Raw genomic sequence first — 27,289 nt, forward strand, 5'->3', positions numbered from 1 at the left:
TGCTGAGACTTTCCTAAACACCGCCCACCTGATGTTGATAAGAGTGATGATATGTCTTGCCACGGCCTGCGGCAAACAAGCGGAGATGGCGCCGTTGCATCTGATTGATGACTAAGCAGGGACCCGCAGATAGCTGGGGTAGTGAGTTGTCCAGATCTCACCTGGACAGCCACGCTGTGAGTGCACTGCATTGACTTCCAAGCTCAATGCAGACATCATGAGGGGTTCAGGGAACTTGCTCATTCTGTTGAGCATAGCGACATGCTCTACTACCTGGGCCGCCTCGAATGACGCCTCTTCGCGCCCCAGAGGCGTCGCACCTGAGTGTAAGTACAGACAATCAGATATGTACCCGCCGGACAACTTCTATGTACTCTCGTCGATTGAGCACGCCAGCTCTCAATTCGGCTGAACGAGGCTGCTTCTAGAATAATATGTTCGATGTAATTACTGACCCACTTCTTCTGAAGTTGCCAAATTCTACTACAAAGATACGACCACGTTTACTTGCATTTCCCACCCTTCAATTACGATCCCGTTCTCCTCCGTGAACGATGACTACTGCGACTGTCCGGACGGAAGTGACGAGCCAGGAACCTCGGCCTGCTCTCATCTATCGCGTCTGTCGCCCCTGACTCCCTCTGACCACCCGGCGAGCGACGATGTCGACATCACCCCTGCTCTACCGGGGTTCTATTGCAAGAACAAAGGCCACAGGCCTGCGTACCTTCCGTTCCAGAGGGTAAACGATGGTATCTGTGACTACGACATATGCTGCGACGGCAGCGATGAATGGGCGCATGTCGGTGGGGTCAAGTGCGAGGATCGGTGCAAAGAGATTGGCAAGGAGTGGCGGAAGCAAGAAGAGCAGAGGCAGAAATCTCTGACGGCGGCATTGAAGAAAAAGAAGGAATTGGTGGCCGAGGCCGGGAGATTGACGAAGGAAATTGAAGACCAGATTTCCGTTCTCGAAGCGGAAGCCGAGGCGCAGGAGATCAAGATTAAGGACCTGGAAGCCGAGCTCGAGAAACTTCAGAAGCAGGAACGGGGTAAGACCGCCAAAAAGAAGGGCAAGGTCAACGTGCTAGCGGGGCTGGCAAAGGACCGTGTCGAGGAGCTTCGAAACGCTCTGGTGGAGGTTCGCAATCAGCGAGATGAGAGTCGTGCTCGCGTGAAGGAGCTGGAAGAGATCCTGTCCAAATTTAAAGATGAGTACAATCCCAACTTTAACGACGAGGGCGTCAAGCGCGCCGTGCGCAGCTGGGAGGAGTATGCCGCCAAGGGAACGGCCGGGGATTACAGTGGTGATGCCGCGCGGGATCGAGACCTGGATGAGATCTCCAAACCGGATAGCGAAACCTCTGGTATCAACTGGGAACAGTGGGAGAACGAGGATGACGGAGAGGGTGAGGTGGATTGCGGTGAGTTTCTCGCTTCCCTAAACAGGACCAGTTTGAAATTAATGGTGTACCAGTTCACAAACTTCTCTCCTTCTTCCCGCCGTCCTTGGTCGAACTTGTCGAAGGGGGGCTACATTCTTTCAAGTCCTTCCTCGCCGAGAGTGGAATCATCGCTGGATCTGCTTCCGGTGAAGCGACCGAGTCCAAGGCCGTCACCGAAGCTCGCGACAGGCTGAACTCAGAGAAGTCAACTCTCGCAGGCACTCGCCGGTCGATTAACGACCACAAGGCCGATCTGGAGAAGGACTACGGCCCCGACGGCGTCTTCCGCCCGCTCAAGGGCGTCTGCATCTCCAAGGACTCAGGCGAGTATACGTACGAGCACTGCTTCCTCGAGAAGACGAAGCAGATCCCCAAGAAAGGCGGCGCGGCCGTGACGATGGGCAATTTTGTCCGCATCGGCACAACCCTCGTCGACGAGGTTAACGACAGCTCGGGTGAAGTCCACCAAGTAGAGAAGACAGCCCTCGAATACGCCAACGGCCAGACATGCTGGAATGGTCCCGCCCGGTCGACGACCGTCATTCTCGAGTGTGCTGAGGAGAACGAAATACTCAAAGTGATGGAGGACGAGAAGTGCGTGTACTCGATGATCGTCACGACGCCGGCAGTGTGCCAGAATGGGAATGGAAACAGCAATGGAAATGATGCCAATGACAATGCCAACGAGCGCAAGGATGAGCTTTGATTTGTTGATTTGTTGATTTTGGGTTCTGTCCGCTAGAAGAGATGTCCTTTATTGTCTGTAGATTTCTCAAAATATCCCATCTATCCACCTATCTGTATCCGCTGACCTTTTTTTGCACCTCCTTATGGCGTTTTTTTATTTTTTCCCCCCTTTGCACATCACCAACAAACCATCCATCACTCAATAGATAAGAGGGTTTCGGTACGGTACCTATGTCAATTGCACATAGTAGATAGATTGATTGATTCTTGATTCTCTATAGGTATCAGCTTACTTACTACCTAGGTACTTACCGATCTGATCTGATCTGATCCAATCTGATATTTGTGGTCTTCATTTTCATTCCGAGTTTTCCTTTTGAGTTGAGTTGAGCTTCGAATTTCATAAGTTCTAATAGATACGAAAAGGCAAACAATAATGATAAAAAAAAAGAAAAAAGACACTCCAGCTTAGAGCATCATCTGCATTAACCCGCTACTACCGTACTAGATACAATGAAATGTCTTCGGTCCTCTTCTCCTTCTTCTCCTGCTCGCCTCCTCTCTTTCCGGACTGAATCGCCTGTGTAACATGTTGTAGGTCTGTTTCTGTCTGTTAAGGAAGCAATCGAGTTTCCAGTGCCATGACGAATAAAATATAAAGTAGTTTAAGCTCGTTGTCAAATCGATGTCTCATTCAGTGGGAATCATCGTAGCTAGACAGACTCCTTCTTATTCATTCATGCACCTGGAGAGGAACTCGCAGTCTCATTCATTGGGAGAACAGAAACATGATGGCGTTCAAGAGGAGGGTTGCTGCTCCAGATATGTGTTTAGTGCTGTTGGCGTAGGTTAGTACCCATTCTCCAAGAAGAAATTAGAGTCAATGAATTGGATGCTAGACTTACAGAGCAGGTGGAGCAGGCGCAAGAGTTGCAGTTGCCGTTGCAGCAGTTGCAGGTGCAGGGAGACATCTTGGTTTGTTTGTGGGTTGGGTTTGTTTGGAGAAGGATATCTCGAGAGAGTTCTTCTTGCTTAGGTAGTGTTCGGTTCGTTCGTCAATTGCAGTTGAGGAATTTTGATAGATGTGAACTAAGATCGAAGGTCGAGGTCGGGGGGATCTGGAGGGTCTTTTTATATTCATCTGGGAGCTCTGCGAAGCTCACCCTCCGATTTCAGGAGATAGTTCCCTCCATGCTGCACGTAAGAACAAACATGCAGCAGTAGAAAACTCTCTCCACCTCCTTGGCGGATTTTGCTTTGGCCGAGATGTCCAGGCTTCTGCCGTTCAATTCAACTGCTGCAGTATAACATGGTGAGGTGGGGAGCCAACAGGAAGCACTGGTTCAACTTGTAGAACCCTTAGCCAAGGGCACCGGGCCACGTCCACCACGTCCTTGCGTTCTGTTCTGGTCTGTATCCTGATCATGGCGAGAAAGCCGCTGCAAGCGCGAAACCCATCGTGATCTATCTGATCTATCCTGATGATTCGCTGATATGCAGCATGCTGCGCCGTACCTACTAGTGCAGTGGCATCTCTCGATTTAACCAACAGATCCGGATCATCTGTGGGGGACATGCGATTATCGTCGGGCCTAGCAAATAATCATGCTGGACTGACTGCCCTGCCTGTGGCCACTGGTGCTGCTGGTGCAGCTCCCCCTGTCGTTGACTCGTTATGAGGGTGTCCTCCGACGAGACAGACACACGTGCCAAACTCGAGATCTGCGAAGTGAATGGCATTTCATGTTCGAGGCTACCAACCATCAGCCTGAAGCGGCAGCAGCGGTTCTCGAACCAGGTCTCTATATGCCATGCCAGCCTCACTTCAAGATCCCCGAATGGTCGTGCGACTCGTGCCTCTACTCACAGCAGATCCGATCGAATCCGAGACATGGGGGTCATGAGGTCTGTGCGAGCTGCTGCGTGAAAAACAGCGTTTTGAGAGGCCAAGGGAAAAAGGAATCATGATCCTGGATGCGCATGGACACTCGACGATCCACCAGCTCTCTTCGAGAAGGAGAACCTTGAATGGAGGGGCTGATGAAGGAAAAAGCCCCGCAGCAGCGGAGGGGTAAGGCCAGTCTCCAGCTATCCTCGAATTCTGTTTTGTTGCGATCCCTGCGGCCGCACATTATTCAATTGAGCAGGCATTTCTTTTATTCTTGGCGAGATGGCGGTGGTTGTATCTCGTCTGGTAGATTAAGGCGAGAGGTACATACATGGGCTGTGATGCTGAGATCTTATTGCCTGGTCGAAACGCAGTAGTTGACTCGCAGATAAGACACGATGTCTGTCGTTTTTACGAGACGCGACTTCATCCCTCACCGCCTTATGCCAGATTATCTTTTGGTTTACATAAGAGATATCCTTTGTCCAATTATCCCTCGTGCGGACAAGAGGATGGATGCCCATGCCGCGGGTTTTGTAGACCTCACAAAAGAAATACACAATACCCACATAACTAGCAGGACCCTCTTTGGGTTGTTAACAACTCATCGCCATATCGGAGCATGTCGTTCTTTCCTTCTCATTCTAGAAATTTGCAGCGAAGAGAGGTCATAGCGTAGATGTACAGTACAGTATAGAAAGATAGAACTTCGGGTTCTCAGTCCGAGGCGTTTATTGGATCTTTACAGGACGCGATGCCAATGGCACACGCTGACCAAGTCTCGAGGAAGTCAGTCAGTGACTCTAGTAATTAAGAGAAGAAGGGCTGGGATTATTAGTCTTCTGTGCTGCGATTCCAGCTACCAATTGAACGGAGACAGACAGTTATCTATCGATAGTAGTTATGAGCTCTTCAGATCTGATTGAACTTAAAGTGGGATTTGACGATTCATAGCAGAATGGAAACTACGGAGGAATTTTTTTAAATAATCTTTATGGAGTCTTCTCTCTTGTTACCATGAAGTAAGGGTAAGTTCGCCTTTTTTTTTTGAAACACTCAGCTTAATGGAGGGCACATCTACTGGAAAGAAGAGAGATGACAGGAAACTTAAATGAATGAATTGGCTGCTGCTTGGACTATATCCTTTTGCGACACTACCAATGAGTGATCAAGGAAAGATAGACAATGAGAAGCAACCCATTCGTGAAAAAAAAAGAGAACCCAAGTGGTTCGTGTAATTTTTCGCTCAACTAACTACTCCGCTCTTGATCAAAGTCATGATATCATATCCAGCGACTTGAACTAGCGACTTGATCCATGTCAACCTGGTTGCCGTTAAAGACTCGAATCAAGAGAGAGTAGACATGAGCATATCGAATCGAGAGTTTATTTCTAAAGACACAACGCAATCAGCTTCTCCCTTCGCATTCCGTCCGAGAGATCCGGATGACTTACGCAGGTGCACTGGCCAGAGGGGCACTGGCAAGAGGAACCGCAGCTGCAAGAGCAAGGACCTATAGTATCATGAAACCATCAGTTGTGTGAAAAATTCAAGCAGGGATTGCGACAGATCTGTCGAATCGTTATCACTAATGAAAGAGGGTATATCCATGGTAGCGTAGCGCGCAGGTCGATGCGACAAGATGCAACATACCCATGATGACGGTTGGATTTAAGTTTTAGAACAGTAACAGGATTCTGAAGTTGGTTGTCTTCGAGTTCGCTGGATCTTGTACTTTCAAGATCAAGAAAGACTTGCGATGTGTATGTAGGTAAGATGATTTCTTTCCGAGGAGGGGTGGGAAGCGGGCCGACCAGATTTTATACCCTTTTATTGCCTGCCCAGCAGTCTCAGACTCACAGCAGTTCAACTGACACAGCACTAACGTCTAGTGAAAGCACAAGAGCAAATTATTACTTAAAACGCTGATTCCCCACATGGCACTGGATGTGAAGTCAAGACTGCAACTGGAACCTATGGCAGATGATAGGTTGCTGCAGCAGATGCCGCTCCGCATTCAGTATACCCCGCTTCAACACACAAACCCTCAGCAAGCGCCAGCGTGGCCGGGCTTGTATTCAGGGCACGGTATTTTGTATATTGTTCTGTTATGAAAAGAACAGCTATCAACAGCTGAGTCCCGCTTGGACAGCTTTTAAAATGCGGAGTTTTCTCCTGCGGAATCCTGTAGATCCACTGTCTACATACTATTGTCGAGGTTTATCTGCCATCTGATAACAGGTCCAGCATGTCGTTTTCCGTCTCGCCTATCACCTGTTCAATTTCCTGCCTTTGTGGTCACACAGCTCAAGAGATCGCTCTAGATCCGCTGGTGAAACCGTCGTCGCTACAAGTTTGTCACTGCAACCCCTGCCGCTACACCAGCGGCCTACTGTGTTCGTCATACCTCGTCTTGTACTCTCCCCCGATTCTCAGCACGAGTCTGAGGGAGTATAAACAGTCAAATAATGTCAGTCGCTGGTTCTGTGCAACGTGTGGCGCCCACGTCTTCGCGCACGTCAAGCAGCACAATAAATACTTGGTTGCGGCAGGCTTGTTGACCACACCAGACATTGCCCAGACTGAATCCCTGCAACATTGGGGCGTCAAGGATACCAAGGATGGTGGATTGGCTATTTTTCTCACAGGACCAAGAACGAATGAGAAGGGGCTATGCTGGCTCGAGGTAGACAAGATCACCGATGAAGAGCATTCACGGCAGGAATCATCGTGTCTGGAAGACACTGGCCATCTGGACAGTGACAGGCTCCACGCTCGATGCCATTGCGGGGGCATAGAGTTCTACGTCACTGCCCCGGATGTGTCATCGAGCAACGCGTCATCTCCTTGGCCCGATCTACTCGTTCCTTATCATTCAGCATCATCAGATAATCCACAAGACGTGAAGTGGTGGCTTCGAGCCGGAAACACCAAATACCTAGCTGGGACTTGCGCCTGTACTTCGTGCCGACGAGCGAGTGGGTTTCCTATCCAGACCTGGGCCTTCATCCCCAAATCAAACATATTCAAGATGGACAACTCGTCGCTCTCGTTTGATCTGGGAACGATGCAGCGGTATGAAAGCAGTCCAGCGATTTTCCGAGAATTTTGCAACCGATGCGGAGCGACGGTCTTCTGGCATTGTCAAGAAAGACCGGGAGTGATTGATGTCAGTGTCGGACTGCTGAGATCCACGAACGGTGCGAGAGCAGAAGAATGGCTGGAATGGGCCACTGGAAGGGTAAGTTTCTCAGAAGACGCGCATAACAAGCCTTTGATCCAGATGTTGGAGACGGGGTTACAGGGGAAGATCTCCCAAACTTGATGGGATCAAAGTACTTTTTAATTAATTGAATTCATAATTATCGAATTAAACTAATGTACTGTATGAAATGATAGAATATGAATTCAAAAAAGTATTAGACTTGTCAGATGAACCCCTTCCCCAGCTTCTCCAGTACTGGTCAATTAGTTACTGTTTTCGGCTAAGCGAGAAGCTTACGTAAGGTACACCAGTCACCGCCTTCCCTAAAAAATTTCCCATCGGATGCGTGATAAGTCTCTGGCAAAATCCTCTCGTCCTCGACTGCGCAACACCTCCCAAGTTATCTGCAGACTATTTACTCTCTCTAGCTCTAGCCGTGCAGCTTTTCCCTGTGCTTTCCCACCAGCACGGGCACACGGCAGAAATCATGCCTCCTCCCGCGTACCAGTTCCGGGGGCAGCAGAATCAGGACAAACGCTCGCGTCCCAGTCATGAATTTACGTTCCGCTTTCCGCGTCCAACTACCTCAGAGCGCCCATTGCTCACCACGAAAAGAGAGACAACCCCGGAGCTCCTGGGTGCCCCGAAAGATGGCGCACAAAAGGCGCCGTTGAAATTTGCTCCCCTTGATGAGCTGACCGATAGTGATGAAGCAGAGATGGATGTGTCTTCTGATGATGACGAGGATGGCTCCCGTCCGCCGCGAAAGAAGCGCGCCGTGGAAGCAGACACGGCAAAAGCGCCTCCGGCTCCCAAGTGGTCCAACCCGGATCCCTATACGGTGTTGCCTCCTCCTGATGAGACCCAGACCAAGAAAACGGACGTAGTCAAACTCATCCGCAAGGCCCGACTGGCTGCTGCGGCCCCTCCTGTAACGCGGACAGATGCTGTTACGACCAACGAAGATTTCATCTCATTTGATTTTGATGATGATCTCGATGGTCCAAAAGAACCAGAACCTCCAGAGAATGCGCCCAAAGGTCCCAAGAATGCACGAGATGTCGCGTCTGGAAAGCGGAAGCGAACGCACGATGACGAGATCAAGGGATATTCCAAGAAGACTAGTCCTTTCGCCGGTAAGTTTCGTAGTGACGGAGGGATCCTCGATCAATGGAAGGCACATCCGTCCGAGAATGGAACGCCGTGGCTGGAGTTGATGGAACCTACATTGCATGTTGGCACAAGGTTAGTTACAGTCTTTTCTTCTCCGAAGACGTATGTATCATCGTTCTAACACTGCTAAGGCTGCACAATGAAATTCTTGCTTTTTACAATTGGGTGAAACCCCAGCCGTATGAAGATATTATCCGAAGGGACCTGGTAGCGAGACTCCAGTCGGCGTTTCAGAGTAGGTACTACGGTGCAGAGGTGCACGCGTTCGGCTCTTTTGCTTCTGGGCTGTATCTTCCAATCGCCGACATGGACCTCGTCTTACTCTCCACCACATTTAAGCGCACTGGAGTTAAGACCTTTGGGGAGAAAAAGGGTCAGATTTATGCCTTTTCTGCATTCCTGAAAAATCTCGACATTGCGGTACCGGGTTCCATAGAGACCATTGCCAATGCGAGGGTTCCAATACTGAAGTTTGTGGACAAATTGACCGGCTTGAGGGTTGATCTGTCCTTTGATAACGACAGCGGGCTTCTTGCCAATCAGACATTCCAGCGTTGGAAAGCTGAGTACCCGGCCATGCCAGTTATTGTCGCGATCATCAAGCAGTTCCTGCTGCTTCGGGGACTGAATGAAGTCCCATCTGGTGGATTAGGTGGTTATTCCATCATTTGCCTCGTCGTAAGCCTTCTGCAGCACATGCCACGGGGCGAGGGCAACTACGGACCCAATCTTGGTAGCATCCTGATGGATTTCTTTGATTTCTATGGGAATAAATTTGATTACACGTCCGTCGGGATAAGGATTGAGCCACCTGGCTTCTTTAATAAGGTAATGTGGAGTTTCATGATGGTTGAAATAGCTGTGGTTGATCTGACAAGTGTAAACTAGCGCGTGTATGGTGTCAACGCGGAAAACAGAGCCCATCGGCTTTCCATAGAGGACCCCAACAACAGGGATAACGATGTATCTGGAGGAACAAGAGAGATACGTTTGATTTTCAAATGCTTTTCGGAAGCTTTTTACGCTCTCAGGGATCGTATGGTTGCTGCGGCAACATCTGGATCGAATAGGATGTGTTTCCTCGACACCATCATTGCAGGGTGTTACGACGAATACATCGAGCAACGGGATCATTTGCGTTCTCTCTTCGAGAACGATCCTCGGTTTGAGCCGTATCGCCGACCGCCTTCGCCGCCTCCGCCTCCGCCTCCTCCACCTGGTGACTCTGACTCTGAGTCTGAGTATAACCCTCCTGACTGGGTCCCTGCGCCTCCTCCTCCTTCTGCCCCGCTTCCACCTCCTCCCGCTCCTCCTAAGGGCCAGGACAAGAATCCCCCGTTAACCAAGCAGCAGAAGAAGGAAAGGAAGCTGCAGGCTAGTCGCGACCGTGCAGCTCGCCTGAAGCTGCTAAGGCCAGATGTAGCGGCGCGTGTTCCACCTTCTGTGAGCGCCAAACATGCGATGCATCTTGGAGGGTACAAAACACTGTCTGAGATGGACCGCGATCTCGCGGCTCGAGAAAAGCAGCTCAAGAAACGTTGAATTAGCAAGCTGCGTGATTTTCTGAATTGTGTCTCTCATTGGAAATCGCTGATCGAGTCAACGAAAGACACATTTCCTTTGGTAAATTGGATTGTTCCATTGTTAGGGGGTGGTTCTCTCGTTTCGTTTATTTTTTTTAATCCTTGATGAGATACCCATGTCCGTTTCTTCTGTCTGCTTTTGCGCTGATCACACGGCGGAATGTGGCGTATCTCGTGTGTCTGAGATTATCCAGTTTACCTGCATAGCATTGCCATAAAGACATTCTATGACGTTTCCCACATGTCCGATTATTTTGCTTCCTCTTTTTTGGTTCTCTCTTTCGCGGTCCGCGCAATGTCTGGACCACCCGAGCTTTAACGCTCACTCAGAATACAGGAAACATTATTCAACGTCTCAGCTACTAGGTCAAACCTTCCTTATGACTGTCTTTACTTCAACTACATATCTCGTCTTCATTATCCCGACTGATGGGATCGACGCCATGACGATCAAATCTAACATTCAGGCTGTTATCTACTAACTGTCTAGGGCTGACCGGGTTTCACTCTCAGAGAGACGGATGCTCGAGACGGACTGCCCAGTTTACCTCGCGCTATTCTCGGGGTGAGAGCTACCTACCACTTACGACAAATCCCGATGCCGATACAATCCAGCAATTCGAACTTTTTCTGTCCTTTGTCCGTGTGGACGCGACCATCGCCAATTCTGTAGTACACCAACGACAAGGCTCGAACTCGTTTGTATCGGGATATATGTATGTGTGTGATGATGGTAATGAGTTGCAAACTCACTTTCTTTTTTCACTCACTCACACGCATACATATCCACCGCCCTTTTTTTCATTTCCTCTTCCTTCTTTTCCTTCCTTCTCATCAAGGAAGCGCTATATGCGATTGCTTGGAGAGGAGAGGCGAGGCGAAGAGAGGAGAGTCGTATCATATAGACGGAAAACAATCAAACAAACAAGCACACCTTTTATTTACAAAGGATTTGATTCTTCGGTCCTCTCTATTGTTCCTCTCTGTGAAGGAAGAAAGAGAGAGAGAGAGAGAGAAAGAACAGTACAGTATAGTGCAGTGCAGTACAATAAATCACGATCAATCGTTCAAGGAGGAGGTGAGTGGTCATTTAATTTCATTAATATACAAGTAAATCTTTTTTGACTCTCTTTACGATTGCCTTGCCTTTCCTTGCCTTGTCGAATTTGACGATAGGAATTTAATTTAAACTAGGTCTCTGGCTACATAACTAGGTAGGTAGGTATGCAGGTAAAGAAATCAACATATCAACATACGTATGTATGTACATTACATGTACCTAGGTAGGTATGTACATATGTATGTACATGATTACATACTCCCTCTCCTTGTTCCTAGCTTGAAAAATAAATCGTGCTGTTCTGTACAGTACAGCAGAGCATAACAAGAATGAAGTCAGCTAGGTGTAGGTAGATTGGTAATCTCTTGGATAAGCAGGCCATTTTGGTGGGATATGTAATGTACATATGTCAGTCAGAAGATAGAAATTTAACTAGATGATGAAATGACCACTTATTTATTTATCCACCGCTTCCAGCGGGGGTGTATTAAGCGCAGCAGCTGCTGCTGCTGCGGTAGTGATCTCGCTGGCATTTACGTTCGCCGCCTTGCTGCCACCATCAGCAACAATCTGCTGTCGTTCTTGCTCCTCCTCTTCTTTCGCTGCAGCAGCCTTCTCCCGGTGGTGCTCTTCTGAGAGGGAATTGACAAAGTCTGGTCCAGGACTCGACCAGGCGTAATCGACCCATTCGTCGCCAAGGATGGAGCGAATGCCTTGCGCCAGGGTCTGGATGCGCTTGCGCCGTGCGAGCGACCATTCGCGGTCCGTGATCTGTCCTTCTGTTGGGGCGAGGATTGCTGGAGGAGGTTGGGTTGTCGTGTGATGGCTTTGGTCGGGGAGGTTTTTCTCAACCTGACCTTCAGCAGGGGTGACGGCGTCATGGCTCTCCAACCCGTTGAGAATACTCCGCCAGACGTGAAGTATCTCGTTCAACTCGTCCAGATTGCTGACCCCCATGACGCTGACGCCCAAGCGCTTGCCCGTCCCGAGGCGAGCCACCGCTAGATGGCTTGCATCTGCGTCCGCGGAAGGGGCCAAAGGCGGACCCAGCGCACCGGCAGAAGCACCCTCGCGAAGCCAGGACTCGAGCGCAAATCGGATGGCGACAACCTCCAGTTTCTCGCCCTGTTCGTCCACCCAGTTGCTGGCCTTGTGGATGGCATTCCGCAAGCCGTCTGGCGCAGGGTGCCAATTTCCCATGCCCCCGATGGGGACGCCTTGTCGTCGCAGCAGGCCCATTCCGAGGGGAGACGCGTTAGGGACGACATCGACTCCGGCGGCGAGGAGACGAGGTAAACCCTCGGTTAGCAGCCGGGTATTCTGCAGCGTGAAGTTGGCATAGGACATGACCACATCCAGGGGCTCGCCCGTCTCCTTCAGAACCATCTCTGCCAGCGAACACAGAACATCGACCGGGTACCCAGAAATACCCACATAACGGATCGTTCCCTCTGTATCGCGAATCCGTCGCAGTTCCCGCACCGCCTCCAGAACCTCCGCAGGGGTAACGAACTCGACATCATGGCAGTAGACCACGTCAAGGTACGGCGTGCGCAGACGTTTCAAGCTGCGCCGGACACTATATCTCACCCAGGCAGGAGAATAATCGAACGAAGAGGCCGCGATCCGGCCTACCTTGGTCAGGAGACGGTACGTATGGCGGGGGAAATTGTCGCGGACGAAATCGGCTGCCAGCGCACGGCCCAGCAGGTCCTCTGCGGGGCCATAGTACGGAGAAGTGTCGAAGGCGCGAATCCCTGCGGACAGGGCATGGTGGACGAGCTCTGTTGTGGGCAGGGCGTATGGGTCGGGATTGTATTGCGAATTGAAAGTGCTCGTGCCGAAGATCAGGGGCGGGAGGTCCGCCGATAGAGGGATGGAGGGTCGGCCCATTGAATTTGTTGAATTGACCTGTCAAGAGCTGTTGTGACAATAGATGTCAAGGCTGAAGATTCTTGGAGGGGTATATCGATATTTTTTTTTACCCCAAAAGGCGGGGGAGGAAAGAGGGGCAAAAGAGATAAGGAGATCGGGATGACAAAAAAGGCCGTTCTGTACTGCACGTGTATGCTTCAGCAAGTAGTATAAGACTCCTAACCCGGGCTAAAAGAGTCTGTCTAGACTCTCCCAAAGCAAGGTGATATAAGCGGTATTGATGGTGAGAATAATTTTTTTTATTCTTGACCTCCTTTCGATTAGCAAGCACGGTTATCAGTTCTTATCAATCAGTCAATCAAGTTCCACGCGGGATGGCGCCATCATTAATTACCAATCTGGGACTGACCCACTACAAGTCTGGATTCTGCACAGTGAGAAGAAGATCGTGGCTGTCTACATCCTAGTTTCTGCACCACCGTTACGTTGCAAAATATAGGAAATGATTATTCGATAGGTAGAAACGAAGAAAGGTAAATAGGATTATAAATCCAGGGGAAGATATGCTATGCTTATGTTTGCAAGTGATGAAATTGGAAGGCGGTGATTGATCTGACCAAGGAACGAGACAGGTACAGATACACATACAGAAACCAGACAGACAGTATTACTCCAGGCAAAGGCAAACATGATTTCGAACGAGATTTGAGAATATTTTTTTATTTCGTGTGCCATCTATTATCTGTCCTCTGTGTATAATCTATCTATCTCGCTGTTGATTGAGTATGGAGTAAACTGTAGTTTGTACTTGTACCATGCACTTCGGATGGATATTGATGATATTCATTCATTCGTAGCGAAACTAAGTAGATGGATGATATTACCTGTCGATCAATCAATCAATCAATTTGGCATATTGATCTCTACCAGCACCCATCAGCGCTTCCCAGAATCTACCAATATTTTTAAGGCCACGTCTGGTTGACAGACAGTGTGATTTTCATCCAATGGGTATAGAGGGTTGCTTCATTAACGAACCGTTGAGCCCACAGGCTACAGCTGAAAGGGACTAGACTAGAGATACATGAAGATTGATATAGTTATAGATACAAAGGGTGTCTTGTCCATGTGCGACGACAAAACAGTCAAGAGTGGAGAATCGTGGGAGACATATGAAGGAGAGATGTCGATGTCGTCTCGTCTCGTCTCGTCCCTCCGCCCTCCCAATCCCACCCATACCTCGTCCACACAGCTGTCCAACTCCATGAACACCGGTGTGGCGATACTGTACATGATCGAATGAAATCCACGAGCAAGATGTATTAAAGAAATAGAAAACAGATCGGATATCTGTGTTCTGGCGTATAACGTCAACTCCAACCGTCTGATGCGAGCGATAAATAGAAGAAAAATCGCGGGAAGAGTGAGGTCTATCGCGTCTCCTAAAAACAACAAAAAGAAAAAACCCCAAACGCCATGCTATGCTGCAAACCCAATAACAACAGTTGACATGAAGGCGACCGATTCATACCGTCTATCCCATGCCAGAAATGTTGAAAGGAGAGGAAGATCGGTTATATCTGCAGGTGATCGGTTCGCTGCGAGTGATCGGTTCGAGTCGATCGGTGGACTGAATCCTCACCGGTCCTTGTACACCTTCGGCCGCCAGCCCTCCCTGAGCTCTTTCTCCATCTTGGCCTTACGTTCGGCCTCTCGGATCTCCATCTCAATCCGTTCCCGCGCCCGCAGGATCTTGCTCTGCAGGTAGAAACTGCCACCTTTATTGGGATCGTTCATGTCGAACAGCTTCTTGAACCGCTCCATCACAACCTCCATCTGGGTTTCGCCACCTTGCGGCGGCTTGACGTTGAGGATCTTGCATGCCTCATCCAGCGTGAGGCCGTGGGAGGCGTAGGTGTTGGCTCCCGTCGTGTTGCCCTTGCGCGCTTCTGCTGCGTATCTGGAGGTGGCTGCCGCCTGCTTATATGCCTCGGCAAAAGCACGCCCGAAGACGCGTGCGCCGGTAATGACCATCTGCGTGATGATGCGATGCGCCTGATGTCCGCCAAGCTGTCAGTCAAGGTCCATACCCCGTCAAATAATAGGGGCATATGGGAGAATTCACTGCTAAAAAGCAATCAGGAGATACGGTGAAGCAACTTACCATGATGCAGAACTGAACCAAGACTTGGGGACCTCACGGGAGGAAAGGAATGGAGAGTAGGATTGGACTGAGCAGTATCACGATCCGATGGAGGACGGCCCGGGTTCGGAGAGGCAATAGAAAAATTTGGCGCAACCCAAAGCAGTTTAGCGTGGATTATCGGAGTAAATCGCCGACGTCAACTGTAGTACTCTTGAGAAACTAACAATACTCTCCATCAGACAGCATGGTTGCTTTAATATGTTATGGGATTTATTGCAGAGAGAGTAAAGATAGCTTATACAAGCCAGGAGGAGCAGGAGCCATCAACTACAGACTCTGTGATGAGTATTCAAGATCGAAAACTACATGCATGATCATATTCCAATTAATCGACCTCTAGATTCGGTTGATATTACCATCATTTTCGTGTGACATGGTCCCTTTTTCTTCATATTATTGCAAACGTATATACCACCTCAACCGCAAAATTTGCCGTCCAAGTTCTCAGGCTGAGTCGATTAGCTACCTCCTCTTCCGTTCCTTAAAGACAAGGTTCAACTTGTCGACAGCAAGCGTAAAGGTATCATGGGTCTCTTTATCGAACGCAACACCATCTTCACGGGATAAATCGGAATTCAGAGCGATTCGAGATAACACGCTTCGCAGTTCAATAAAGGCTAGCTGTTTTCCCGCGCAGACATTTGGGCCTAGAGAAGATTATATTAGATTAGAAAAGCTGATGAACATAACATGCCCTAGAGAGAAGTGACTCATCCAACGAAAAAGGGAAGAATGCCCGCTCGTCCTTTATCAGACGGTCCTTCTCCTCCAGCCACCGTTCCGGGAGGAATTCCGTTGCGCGGACAAAGTATCGCTCGTCTCGGAAAATCGTCCACTGTGGAACGGCCACAATCGTGTCTCCAGGGATCCAGACCTCGTCAATCTGAAGGCCACCTGGAGGGGTCAGTCGTGGTTGTCCGCTTGGTATGACAGGCTTGAGACGAAGAGTTTCATTGATGATCGCGTCGAGGTATGGAATATTCTTGACTTTTTCGTAATTGAATGCTTCGTCTCCTTCCGGGAATATCTCATCCACAATCTTTTGAAGACGTTGATAGACCGACGGATAGGCGACGGAGTAAAAGAGGGCATTAGCAAGTGTCATCGCTGTGGTATCGCTGTTGAAGAAAATTAGTACTTGACTGAAATTTTAAGTCTCATGAACTTACCTTCCCGCGACAATAATGACACGAGCATCCTCATTGAGCGCCTGGTCTGTCGGAGGAGCCGACTGATCCTTCTCGTCACGCGATTTGAGGAGCCAAGAGAAAGCATCCTCGGGCACCTCTTTCTTGTCGGATTCCCATATCTATGATTTGATTATCAGCGCTGGATTCCAAGCAGTCAAAGCAAATAGTCGTACCTTTTTCTTTTCCTCTACCTGCCTATTGCAATAGTCGAAGAATCCTCCATAGCTACCGGTGAGGCCTGGAAGGGAACCCAACATTGATAAAAGCCACGGAACCGGGGTCAAAAGACCAAGAATTGCCATTTGACCGTGGAGATCTTTGATCGCCGAGTCTCAGAAGCATCTTCCAGCTGACGAAGGTCTTTACTAAACCCGATTGTCCCCATAATGTCAAATGCGAGGTACATCGACCAAGCGGTAACATTGACGGGGCTATTCTGTTGTGATTTCAGTTGCTTGATTAAAACGTCGATTTTGGATTGGATTCTTGGTTCGTAAGTCTTAAGAGCTGCTCCAATCCAGAGTTAGCCGATTTTCAAAATCACGAAATAACTCCTTGCACAACAATGTTCTTGTCATACCTTTCATACCGAATCCTCGGTCCCATGCTCTTCTTCGACGACGATGCTGCTCCGGATCCCGAAAGAGATGAACAGACGACTTATTCGGATCATCAGAAACTTGGCTGTACCAGGTCGCTTTGCGGCACTCCGACTGAGGACCGTAGATCGCGTAAACCGCTGCCGGTCGGATGATCGATATTTCGCGAGTTCCTTTCCGAGCAGTGTTAAGAGCAGAAGAGATCAACCGGCAAAGACTCGAATCCTACCCGTGCGAACGAAATCCCCATACTTCTCGTGCAGTTTCTGCAGTTCGAAATGGTACTGGATCGACTTGGAGGAGAGCCAGATTGCATAGAATCGACTCAGTTTGGAGCCGAATGGGCCTGGGAAATGCCGGGTTCGGTGGAAAAATAGACGGTAAATCGCGATGCTGACAGTCAACCCGATATTGAAGAAAAGCCCGCAAAGAGAGGCATTTCCGATTGCCTGCAGCAGACGGAGGTCACAAACATTTACATAAAGCCCCGTCAGGACGATCCAGAGCGTGACATAGAGACCCAACAGAGACCAGATCCGAAAGTCGATCTCAACATCGCGGATAGAGAGGTGGAAACAGTGTCCCAAAATGAGGGAGATAAATGCTATTCTCCCCGGATCAGTAGGCAAGATCTCGCCAACGGGACCGGCGACGGAGGCCCACGCCTGCGACATGTCCGCAACAATAATTAATTAACAATCTCGAGTGAAAGAATCAAGTCATCCGAGAGCCCCCAGTCTGGATACGCGGAACCTCCGTTGGAGAGATACACTTTCAAGGGACAACGACAGGGAATTTAACCTTGCCGACACAGGCAGGAGCGAGCCAGAAAACATTTTGGCAAAAGTCCACCTGTCTGTTCCCAATTAGCAGGTACGGAGTATTCAGGTACAGGAAAAGGGGCCCGACCGTCTGGACGGTGCTGTAGTTACTGCTGAGGCCGGAAGAGGATGCGGCGTAGAATGCAACCAGGCCATCACTAACGCGTAGCCGACACCGGGGGGAGATGGAGGTAGTTTCCTAGCGCGCAGAACAATGCTTCGTCTGGGTCCAGATAAGGCGCTAACGCACGGGTCACGTCTGCAGTCTTCATCTCCAACGAACGTATGAGCATCCCAGGAATGCTCCTTGACAGTCTGCTCCCACCAGTGCGGGAGGAGAGGAGCTGGTTGGTGGAGAAAATCTTGATAGCGAGAATTGAAACGTCGTCGCCTGTCAAACCCTGCAAGGTTGAATATGCTAACCGCTGCTAACCCAACCTAGCAACTTCTTTCTGTGGCGAATGCATATTTGGACTTCCAGCATCAGATGGCGGCGTTTGAACCGGGATCACCGGTGTTGAACTAACAGTCAGCTGCAAAGGAACTAGTCCATCACCGCTGTCCTGAAAACAGTACCAAAGGTGTACATCCTCATACGATTGACTGCTCTAGATGGGCTGCGTTACGTGGCACCCAGTCAAAACCCTGGTCTGCCTAGGCTTCGATTTACTATATCTGCCGTCAAGCATCAAAAGGCCGTAACATGAGCTGTTCCGCCTTATGGACCGGTCGAAGTTACAGCCAGGGTGTTGGGTCGAGGTAATTGAAGAGTAGTCCCTATTACTATTATTGTTCCTGCCTTATGGATAGTTCATAACTAGTACAATGTCATCAATAAAAGAGGGAGAGCCTCGATTTATTTACCATATATCCTGTCGTGAATCCATCCCCTTGTCTCATTTCTTCCGGTGCCAAGTGTGCTTTCTTTTTTCTCTTCTGCCTGGGAGACGATTTCCGGTTTCTCTCTTGATGTCGTTGAGGACAGCATGCTCAATGCACTGCAGGCTGCTACCTACGGCGTAGCAACGTCGTTCTACATCGTCGGAACAGCCTCCATTTGCCTCCGCATCTACTCGCGTTGGTTTATCGTGAAAAGCTACAAATGGGATGACTGGTTCATGACCTCGATCTTGGTTGGTAACTTTACTCTCCTGACGATACGGAGGTCCTGCTGACAGGAATCAGTTTTTCAGCGCGGGACAACAGGCCATTCTGTATATCTTCTTGAGCCATGGAGCTGGATTGTAAGTGGCTGGACTTGTCGTAACTTGTCTATTAGAACCTTGCTGACCTAGGGGCACACCACAGACCGATCAGTGCTATCAGCACCGAAAACCTGTTGATGATCTTTCGAGTGGGTGCTATGAACAAGATCCCTTAGGCCTGAAATGCCGACAGCTAAACGCCAGGTCATTTTTGCCGAGTCAATATACTATGTTTTCATGCATTGGATCATCAAAACCACAATCCTGCTCTTTTACCTTACGCATCGTGCATAATAGGACATTCCAATACGCCACTTATGCCACCATGGCACTCAATACTCTGCTAACGATTGCGATGTGGTTGCTTTTCTGTCTGCAGTGTAAAGACATCAGAGCGTCCATAGAGCCGCCACTCTATCCACTGTCCAGTGTATCAGAAGCGACATTACCTATTACTGCGCTGCGTCCTTTGTGCGTGTCGAAAACTCACCTGACGTTCCTGGGTTTATGGTTTACTGACTCCGTCCCAAGTGCATCTTTACCGATTTAGTTATCCTTTCCCTGCCCATTCGGCCGCTCTGGAGCATTCAAGCCAGTGTCCGCCGTCGGATCGGACTCATCTGTATTATCACCCTTGGTGGCTGCTCTCCACTTGTGTCGTTGGTCCGCCTGGTGACTCTGGTCCAATTCGGAAGCAGTCCCGATTTCACGTACCCGTTGGCAAAACTGTTACTGGTGTCGGCTATTGAGATCCAGGTGGCAATCATGGCAGCAAATGCTCCCTCGTTGAAAGCGATTTGGCGCAAGCACATCGTTAAGTCCTTGGGCTCCGAATATCCTTCGTCCCATGCCCGTTCTCACGAGCTATCCGCGATGTCATCCAACAAGCGGAAAATGGCAAAATCGGCACCATCAGGATCTCTATCAAGAAATGACGGGGAGAGTCGAGCACACAAATTGGCTGCCGATGCAGATGCTCCGTCGGACGATTGGCGGAATGATTCTGAGGAACAACTTTTCCAGAAGGAGCCAGGGATCACGGTCACTTCGTCCGTGAGTGTCCAGAGGGACAATTCACGCGCAGAGAACCCCGAAAGCTGCTTACTTTCAATTCAAGAATATTAACAAGGTGACAGTCGATAGCGGCGGTTCAATGTGACCAATTAATCATGTGTATCTGGGCTTTCAGAATAGGCAATTCGCCTCGTATTTCTACTGCAGTCATGGAGCAAGCAAGAAAAAAATAGGATGATACGCATGGTAAGCTACAAAGCTGACCGGCCGACTATTGGTGATTGATTGCGATGGATTGGTCTCTTAACTGTACCCACCTATGTACTGTCAACTTCAATCTAGAAGACCTGTCACGTGGCAGCTGCAATCTGCAGGATCTACCGAGGTCCAACGAGAAGAGATTATTTACGTAGGAATCGTGGTTTTAATTGAAGCAAGAAAAGAAGAATGGAAAAGAAGAAAGACAGAAATAGTCCTGATTACATTAGGTAATCAGCGACATGTGACTGGTCACTGCCGAGCGGTCCGGACGGTCACATGCCATTCAGCCAGCTCTCGATCGACTCCCCCAGCTTCATCCCCGCAGACGATCATCCTCCATGCCGTGCTCTGCTACCTGCAGATCCCTGAGATCCTCTAGGCCAGCCTGGTTTCCTCTTCTGTTGACATCTGCGTTGTCACCGTGACGTGCCACGCCCGCAATGATTCTGCCCAGGCAGATGACAGAATCCATCGCGCTTGTGCATGGCAGCTCTTGGTAATTGACATTCCGCCCTGCGATTGCTTTCTTTCTTCTGACACCTCTTTCAGAAACCCCGTGGCTCGCTTCCATGTCACCGCCAGCTTACCCACAGGATAATGGCGCGCAGCCAGCTGCCCGGGACCCCAACCCGCCCACGGTGGCTGCCTTCTCGCCGACGACCATCACCGGCTCCTCGCTCACCTCCCGCCAGCGCTCCAGCGTGATTGTCCACCGAAAGTCGCCTCTGCTCGTGGCGACGCCGCCGCCCGTCACTCGAGCGTTGGCCTATTCCCATCCGTTCATCCTGCCCTTGAACAAGCTGGTAGGCCTGCTGTCATGGTCCAGCGGAGATCCATGGGAGAGCTTTCTCCTGGTGGCCGCCTTCTGGGCCATCGTCCTGTACTCGGATGTCATTATCTTGTGGGCGGGCCCGATCCTCGTGGTGGCCGGCTTGATGCTGGGCATGTATTCGAGACGCTACTCCCCGTTGTCGTCCACCGGCCTGACGGGAGAGAAACACGAGCATAAGCGGCAGTCATCGGAAGGCTCAACACGGCACCACAAGAGCTTGGACGAGATTGTCGAGACGATGAGAGAGTTCACGACGCGATGCAACATCCTGCTGGGGCCGCTGCTGGAGATGACGGATTTCCTGTCCACTCAGCGCACGGCGACATCGGCCACAACCAGACCGGCATTGACGGCTCTGTTCATCCGGATTCTGTGTGTGACACCAATCTGGATCCTGCTCACGCTTCCTCCCTTTTACATCATCACGACGCGCCGGGTCGTCTTGACCGTCGGCACCATCATCCTCACCTATCACTCCCGGCCGGCACGAGTGTCGCGCGTCATCTTGTGGCGGTCTCTGACCGTTCGTCGGATCTGCAGTTTTCTGACAGGCCTCGACTTCTCTTCCGACATGAGCAAAGGCCCCGCCAAGGAAGGGACCCAATCGCAGATCAACAGTCGTGCTCCCACAATTGCGACGAAGAACAGGAGTGGTGACCCTGCTGGAGTTCGGTTCACTTTCATTATATATGAGAACCAACGACGGTGGCTGGGCATTGGATGGACCTACTCCCTCTTTCCTCATGAACGGGCCCCTTGGACCGACGAACATTTGAACCCGGTCCCGCCCAAGGACTATTTTGAGCTCCCCGAAACGAAGGGGGGAAATGCCGTGTGGCGATGGGTGGAAGGCAGTACATGGCGTATCGAAGGGGGAGATGATTCGGGAGATGGAGGAGGGTGGATTTACTATGACAATAAGGTGAGCAGTTTGATCTTTCTCTCTCTCTTTCTCTTGGCAGTCTCTAATTTGTCTACAGTGGCAGGATGGTCGGCGCGGACAGGATGGCTGGGGTCGATATACTCGTCGTCGAAAGTGGTTCCGAGACGCCGAACTTGTCGAGGTGGATGAGAGTGCCTCCGCGGGCGCGACGGCTGATTCGGAAAAGGCCACTGGGCAGGGGAATACAGACTCGCAGGACGATGCAGCCAGCGTGACTGCTCCTTCTACTAGTTCTTCCAGCACACGGAGAAGACGATGGTTTAGCGGGTCCAAGGATCTGAAGAACATCGCCGTGAGCTCTTCGTCAAATCCCAACGCAGAGAGTTCATCTCCCATCAGTCCAACTACGAGTGGAAACGCTCCTTCGCGGCCTGTTAGTATCCACAACTCCCGCAGCGCCTCCTCCAACAATGTCGCTGTCGCCAGCAGCTATGATACCTATAGCAGCAGCCCGGGGCAGAGGAGTGTGGCCAGCTCGCACCGTCGGCGGAGAGGGAGTGGAACGGTAGGCACTGGGGACACCGATAGCTCAAGCATCCGGAAAAGGGAAATTGAAGAAGCACAGGATCGGTTGGACCGATGGGGAGCTCGCGCGACGGGAGGGACAGAGAGAGCTGAACGAGAGTTGGGGCTGGGGGATGATGTCAGCATGGGGTTGAGTTAGCTGTATTCTTACCCCTCTTGTCCATCTTGCATTGGGTAGGTAGTATTATTAATGGGATAAACGATAAACGATAAACTTGGATGAATTGCTGAACCAGGTGTGTATTACTATTATTGTTATTACTATATTATTATGTTTTAATATATTAATGTCTGAAATTAATGCCATCCATCAAATCATTTCTTACTTCCCTTGCCTAGAGAATTATAAGAAACATTTACATATTCTAGTCCTACCACTAGCCCTGTTCCTGTTCCTGTTCCCAATTGCATTGGTCCTGGCCTGGCCCTGGCAAAATTGTGTAGTTATAATAATGCAGGGCATAGATATAGCTTATATATCTCAAAGTAAGAAAAAAAATCCACTACTGTACTGCCTCAGTCATACTGTCTGTCTGTCTGTCTGTCTGTCTGCATGGTTATTAACTATTAACCAACTTACCTTGCAGGTGACAGAGCAGGGGATAGATGCCCTAGGTTGCATTGCATTGCATTGTATTTTTCACATGTATGTACTGTACTATATTAGCACTGCTATAGGTGCAGGAAGGTATAATTATCATGTTATATAATGCAATGTAGTATAGTGTAGTGCAGGGTATATATAGCTCCTGCAATGCAATGTAACGTGATGTGACGTGATGTGATGTGATAGATATAGCAAGCATGCTGCATGATGACTACCTAGGCATGTACACAAGGGTACCTACCTAGGTAGGTAGTAGCCATATGCCAACCAACCAACCATCCATCCACCCATCTACTGATAATCAAGCAGGCATCTATCCACCAACTATTGATCTATTGATCAATGTGTCCACTTACCCGTATTGCTTGCCTAGGTAGGTAGCTAGTTACAGCAGTGATCTATCTATCTATCTATCTGCACTGTCCTTATGCCTCTACTGTATACCTACCTACCTAAGGTAGTTCTTGTATGCACAGTATGTACATACATAATTCAGGGACTCAGAAGAAAGTCAAACGACGCCTTTTCTTTCTTTTCTTTCTTTTCTTTCTTTTTTTTTCCCCCTGTTTTTGAAAGGCGTCAATTCGTGGCAGTTTGAACGCCGCGTTTCTTTTTTGCCCTCCCTCATGTGATTTTTTGGTTTTGGTTTTGGTTTTTTTTTTTTAAAAAAAATTGCCGTTCTGTTGGACCTTGGAATTTTAATTGCTAAAAAAAGTAAAATAAAAAAAATAAAAATTGCCCTCGAAAATGGAATTCTATGTGTGTACCTAGCTAGCTACAGTACATAGCTAGAAAGGGACTCCATATTAGGTACTGTACGCTCCGGAGCATAAAGTGCCTAGATACCTACCTACCTAGGTAATTTATTCGATACGTAGCCCCCATGCCATACATACTAAAATATTTGCTGCTCAGTTAACCCCTTGTATGGTTGGTTATCTTTTTTTATACTGTATTTTGCTATAGTATCTATCTAATAAAATACTAGCTATTATATAGACTCCCTTAAGTTAAGGCAAGCTTGTTATGAAATGAAGTCTCCTGGGGAGATACTATAAGTAAGGCCTAGTGTAAATCTGCCAGAAGGATAATTAAACAAATGTACAGCTGCAAATAGCTTGCTGGTTGATTATGATATCTACGTTGATGATTATAAACTACTCTAAGTAAGACCTAATCAACAATACCCGGTGGAAGGAGAGAGATATAATCCAACGGAGCCGGCTCGATGCCGTCAGGTATACCGACAATCTTGAGGATGTCGCCCTTCTTGACCTGCACGCCACGGAAGGTGATGCGCGACGCTGAGTGGCCGTCCAGGTAAATGGATGGCGCGTGGCCGAGGGTGTCCTCGTTGTTGCCCACCCATTCTCCCACCGTGCGGTTGTTGAGGTAGATCTGCCAGTGGGACCTGCCGCCGATGAGATCATAGTAGTTGACCGCGAGGTCGTATGTTCCAGACGGGAACTCGAGCGTGGTCGTGGCGGTGCCGGTGGTGGTGTTGGTGGTCGTGACGATTGCGGTGTAGTTGGACGCCGTCTCGAAGGGACTGACGGCGTAGGCCTTGTAGCCGCTCAACGTCATGCTCTCGGCCTCCACGCGCCAGGGGTGATTGCCAACGCGGTTGGCCTCGTCGGGAATGCCAGACAGATTCCAGTAAAAGTTGTTGATGGCGTCTCGCCAGATGATCGAGTGGCCGGCTTGGTAAATCAGGCGGAAGAGAACATCGTTGTATCGCTCATTGTCAATCTTGCCCTTGAGGGACTCCCACTGGGTGACGAACGTCTGCGCAGTCTCGGCACCGCTGTAGTGCGCATCGTAAAAGTGCTGAATGACAGTCTTGCCAGAGTGCAGACGATGGGTGTAGTTAACATGGTGGAACCACAGGACAAGGTCGTCGGGAGTGGTCTCGATGTGTTCGTACATCTCGTAAATCTCCTGAGGATATTGACCAGAGTATCCCGTACCGTTCCACACAGTGCGATCCATGCCAATCGTCTTGTGATCCGCGCGAGTCCATTGACCCCAGCCATTGTTGTCTTGGGAGGCAGGATTGGGCCCAAAGTGAGTGTACAAGATGTCGGTCAAGGTCTGGATGCCAAGGTTGCCACTGTAGTTCTCGTAGGCAGGCCATGATTCCATGGACATCTGGGTGATGGTATCAATGACGCTGGGGTCAAGACCAAAGGTGAGACGAATCCAGTCCTGCAGGATGCTTTGAGGATCATCGGCGGGATCCCAGGCCAAGCGACCGTAGGCATACAAGTTGGACATGGCCAAGTGGCTTCCGAGCCAGGTGGTGTTGGTCCCGACATTGACGACAGCCGCCGATCCGCCCAGAGGCCGGTTGAAGCGCTGGCCAGTAATGATGTCGCGCACCAGCGATGGCTGCTGGTTGACGCGGAGATCAAAGTCAAGCACGGTCTTCCAGAGCGGTGGAAGGTAGACGAGATGGCATTGCTGTCCAAGGTACTCCTGAGTGACCTCCAGCTCGATGGCAGTGTTGGTCTGCTGCAAGTGGGCGAACAAGGGTGACGTAGGCTCGCGGACCTGGAAATCGATGGGGCCGTATTTGATTTGAACCACGACATTATCGTCGAATTGACCATCCAGACCCTGGAAGAATTCAACAGCAGCCTTGGCACGGTCCGCCTTCCAGTCAGACTCGTTGAGCTGGTTGTAGACGAATGCACGGAACATGACGATACCGCCATAGGGTTGCAGAGCCTTGGCAAAGAGGTTGGCTCCTTGGGCAAGGGTCCGGTTGTAGACCAATGGACCCGGTTGGCCCTCGGAGTCGGCCTTGACCAGGTAGCCAGCCATGTCGGGGATGCGCTGGTAGAGTTGATCGGTGATGTTTGTCCACCACGCAATGACGGAGGGATCGAGGGGATCATAGGTGCTGAGACCGCCAAGGTCCATCGGAGAAGCAAAGTCGAGCGAGATGCCCAGTTGAACGCCATAGGGCCGGAAGACATCGGCAATTCTGCCCAACCCTTCGATGTTTTGGGGGGTCAGGATGGAGGAGTTGGCATTGACGTTGTTGACAACGACCGCATTGAGGCGGATGGAGGCCAAGAGACGCGCATATTCGGCGGCACGAGTCAAGTTATTGACGACCACGCCGTTCGCAAAGAAGATGGAGGCGCCACCATAGCCACGCTCGATGCTTCCATCCAGATTGTCCCACTGATTCACCCATCGGACCGGAGCGCTGGGATTCGTGGCGTAGGCAACTCGGGAGAAATTGCCTTGAGCCAGCATCGACAGATACTCGAATGCGCCATAGAGAGCACCGCGCTCGTTTTGCCCAAGAATCTGAACCGTGTTGCCCTGGGTGCTGAGCCAGAAGCCATCCTCTTTGAGCTCCGGAACCTCAGTCTTGCCACAGACCGCGGTGTATTCGTTAACGGTGCCGACAACGACAGACAAAGGAGCGTTGCAGTTCGTGTGACTAATATCGACCTGCTTGCCAAAGATGCCTTGCAGGCCCTTTTGCAACTCTAAGCCGGCAACATACACGGGACTGGTCTCTGTGGTGTTGAGAGCAACAATGTTGGAGGGAAGAGCGGGATGATAGCTGTTGGCATCAGGCAATGGCGCATAACGCAGCCAGGCATTCAACCCATTCTCTGCGGCAACGAGGCCGAGAGAGGCGAGCAACAAGGACAGAGTGCGCGCCATACTGTACCTACCAGCAAAGAGGGCCCGTTGTCCCCGAATTGAGTGCTCAACTTGTCCATTTATACCTCCACATGACGGTGAAGCTTGAGCTTTAGGCTAAAGCCGGAGAATTCAGGCTATATGCTGTACTCTGTACCGTGGAACATGTCCATTGTCGACATGGTCTTCCTGAGCGCGGGGGTATGCTCGGAGGTGTCTCCGGGGTATTCTGGGGATCCGGAGTATGTTCCTGTTGGCTTCCCCACAAAGTCGGGCGAATCAGGAAGGAGCGGACCTGGCTATGACGAAAGAAGGTACTCCGTACCTAACCTTGGAAGGTAGGTAGATCAGCAAGCCTCGAATCATGTCGAATGACGGGTTGAGGCACAGCTGCCAATATCTCCGTACACGTGGCTAGGAACAGGAAATCACGCACCCTTTTAAAAAAAAAAAAGGTAAGTGCCTATTTCAGCACCAATTGAGGGAAAATAGGGACGTTAGAGAGGGAA

The 27,289-nt window shown here is 50.0% G+C and overlaps 10 protein-coding genes across 10 annotated transcripts; 5 read left to right on the forward strand and 5 right to left on the reverse strand.

Moving 5' to 3' along the window:
* Positions 1 to 217: 217 nt before the first annotated feature.
* VTN77DRAFT_1743 (uncharacterized protein) lies at positions 218 to 2,148 on the forward strand (the record flags this gene model as incomplete). Its single annotated transcript, XM_069417508.1, has 3 exons — positions 218 to 326; positions 471 to 1,421; positions 1,475 to 2,148. 3 exons carry the CDS (start codon positions 218 to 220, stop codon positions 2,146 to 2,148), a joined length of 1,734 nt encoding a protein of 577 aa, XP_069279848.1.
* Positions 2,149 to 6,266: 4,118 nt separating this feature from the next.
* On the forward strand, positions 6,267 to 7,343 carry VTN77DRAFT_1744 (uncharacterized protein; the record flags this gene model as incomplete). The annotated part of the gene is made up of 1 exon (XM_069417509.1): positions 6,267 to 7,343. The coding sequence occupies one exon, from the start codon at positions 6,267 to 6,269 to the stop codon at positions 7,341 to 7,343; it is 1,077 nt and encodes a 358-aa protein (XP_069279849.1).
* A 367-nt stretch (positions 7,344 to 7,710) lies between these two features.
* VTN77DRAFT_1745 (uncharacterized protein) lies at positions 7,711 to 9,938 on the forward strand (the record flags this gene model as incomplete). Its single annotated transcript, XM_069417510.1, has 3 exons — positions 7,711 to 8,468; positions 8,528 to 9,224; positions 9,285 to 9,938. The coding sequence occupies 3 exons, from the start codon at positions 7,711 to 7,713 to the stop codon at positions 9,936 to 9,938; spliced, it is 2,109 nt and encodes a 702-aa protein (XP_069279850.1).
* Positions 9,939 to 11,495: 1,557 nt separating this feature from the next.
* On the reverse strand, positions 11,496 to 12,932 carry VTN77DRAFT_1746 (uncharacterized protein; the record flags this gene model as incomplete). The annotated part of the gene is made up of 1 exon (XM_069417511.1): positions 11,496 to 12,932. The coding sequence occupies one exon, from the start codon at positions 12,930 to 12,932 to the stop codon at positions 11,496 to 11,498; it is 1,437 nt and encodes a 478-aa protein (XP_069279851.1).
* Positions 12,933 to 14,552: 1,620 nt separating this feature from the next.
* On the reverse strand, positions 14,553 to 15,081 carry VTN77DRAFT_1747 (uncharacterized protein; the record flags this gene model as incomplete). Its single annotated transcript, XM_069417512.1, has 2 exons — positions 14,553 to 14,969; positions 15,079 to 15,081. 2 exons carry the CDS (start codon positions 15,079 to 15,081, stop codon positions 14,553 to 14,555), a joined length of 420 nt encoding a protein of 139 aa, XP_069279852.1.
* Positions 15,082 to 15,787: 706 nt separating this feature from the next.
* VTN77DRAFT_1748 (uncharacterized protein) lies at positions 15,788 to 16,567 on the reverse strand (the record flags this gene model as incomplete). Its single annotated transcript, XM_069417513.1, has 3 exons — positions 15,788 to 16,238; positions 16,290 to 16,429; positions 16,484 to 16,567. 3 exons carry the CDS (start codon positions 16,565 to 16,567, stop codon positions 15,788 to 15,790), a joined length of 675 nt encoding a protein of 224 aa, XP_069279853.1.
* A 23-nt stretch (positions 16,568 to 16,590) lies between these two features.
* On the reverse strand, positions 16,591 to 17,583 carry VTN77DRAFT_1749 (uncharacterized protein; the record flags this gene model as incomplete). Its single annotated transcript, XM_069417514.1, has 3 exons — positions 16,591 to 16,817; positions 16,891 to 17,082; positions 17,139 to 17,583. 3 exons carry the CDS (start codon positions 17,581 to 17,583, stop codon positions 16,591 to 16,593), a joined length of 864 nt encoding a protein of 287 aa, XP_069279854.1.
* Positions 17,584 to 18,716: 1,133 nt separating this feature from the next.
* On the forward strand, positions 18,717 to 20,102 carry VTN77DRAFT_1750 (uncharacterized protein; the record flags this gene model as incomplete). Its single annotated transcript, XM_069417516.1, has 6 exons — positions 18,717 to 18,863; positions 18,916 to 18,974; positions 19,039 to 19,084; positions 19,140 to 19,166; positions 19,467 to 19,988; positions 20,079 to 20,102. 6 exons carry the CDS (start codon positions 18,717 to 18,719, stop codon positions 20,100 to 20,102), a joined length of 825 nt encoding a protein of 274 aa, XP_069279855.1.
* Positions 20,103 to 20,693: 591 nt separating this feature from the next.
* VTN77DRAFT_1751 (uncharacterized protein) lies at positions 20,694 to 22,649 on the forward strand (the record flags this gene model as incomplete). Its single annotated transcript, XM_069417517.1, has 3 exons — positions 20,694 to 20,706; positions 20,760 to 21,964; positions 22,023 to 22,649. The coding sequence occupies 3 exons, from the start codon at positions 20,694 to 20,696 to the stop codon at positions 22,647 to 22,649; spliced, it is 1,845 nt and encodes a 614-aa protein (XP_069279856.1).
* A 1,641-nt stretch (positions 22,650 to 24,290) lies between these two features.
* VTN77DRAFT_1752 (uncharacterized protein) lies at positions 24,291 to 26,801 on the reverse strand (the record flags this gene model as incomplete). Its single annotated transcript, XM_069417518.1, has 1 exon — positions 24,291 to 26,801. The coding sequence occupies one exon, from the start codon at positions 26,799 to 26,801 to the stop codon at positions 24,291 to 24,293; it is 2,511 nt and encodes an 836-aa protein (XP_069279857.1).
* Positions 26,802 to 27,289: the final 488 nt, after the last annotated feature.

This window comes from Rasamsonia byssochlamydoides, assembly GCF_041956645.1.
Source record: "Rasamsonia byssochlamydoides strain NRRL 3658 unplaced genomic scaffold VTN77scaffold_14, whole genome shotgun sequence".
NCBI lineage: Eukaryota > Fungi > Ascomycota > Eurotiomycetes > Eurotiales > Trichocomaceae > Rasamsonia > Rasamsonia byssochlamydoides.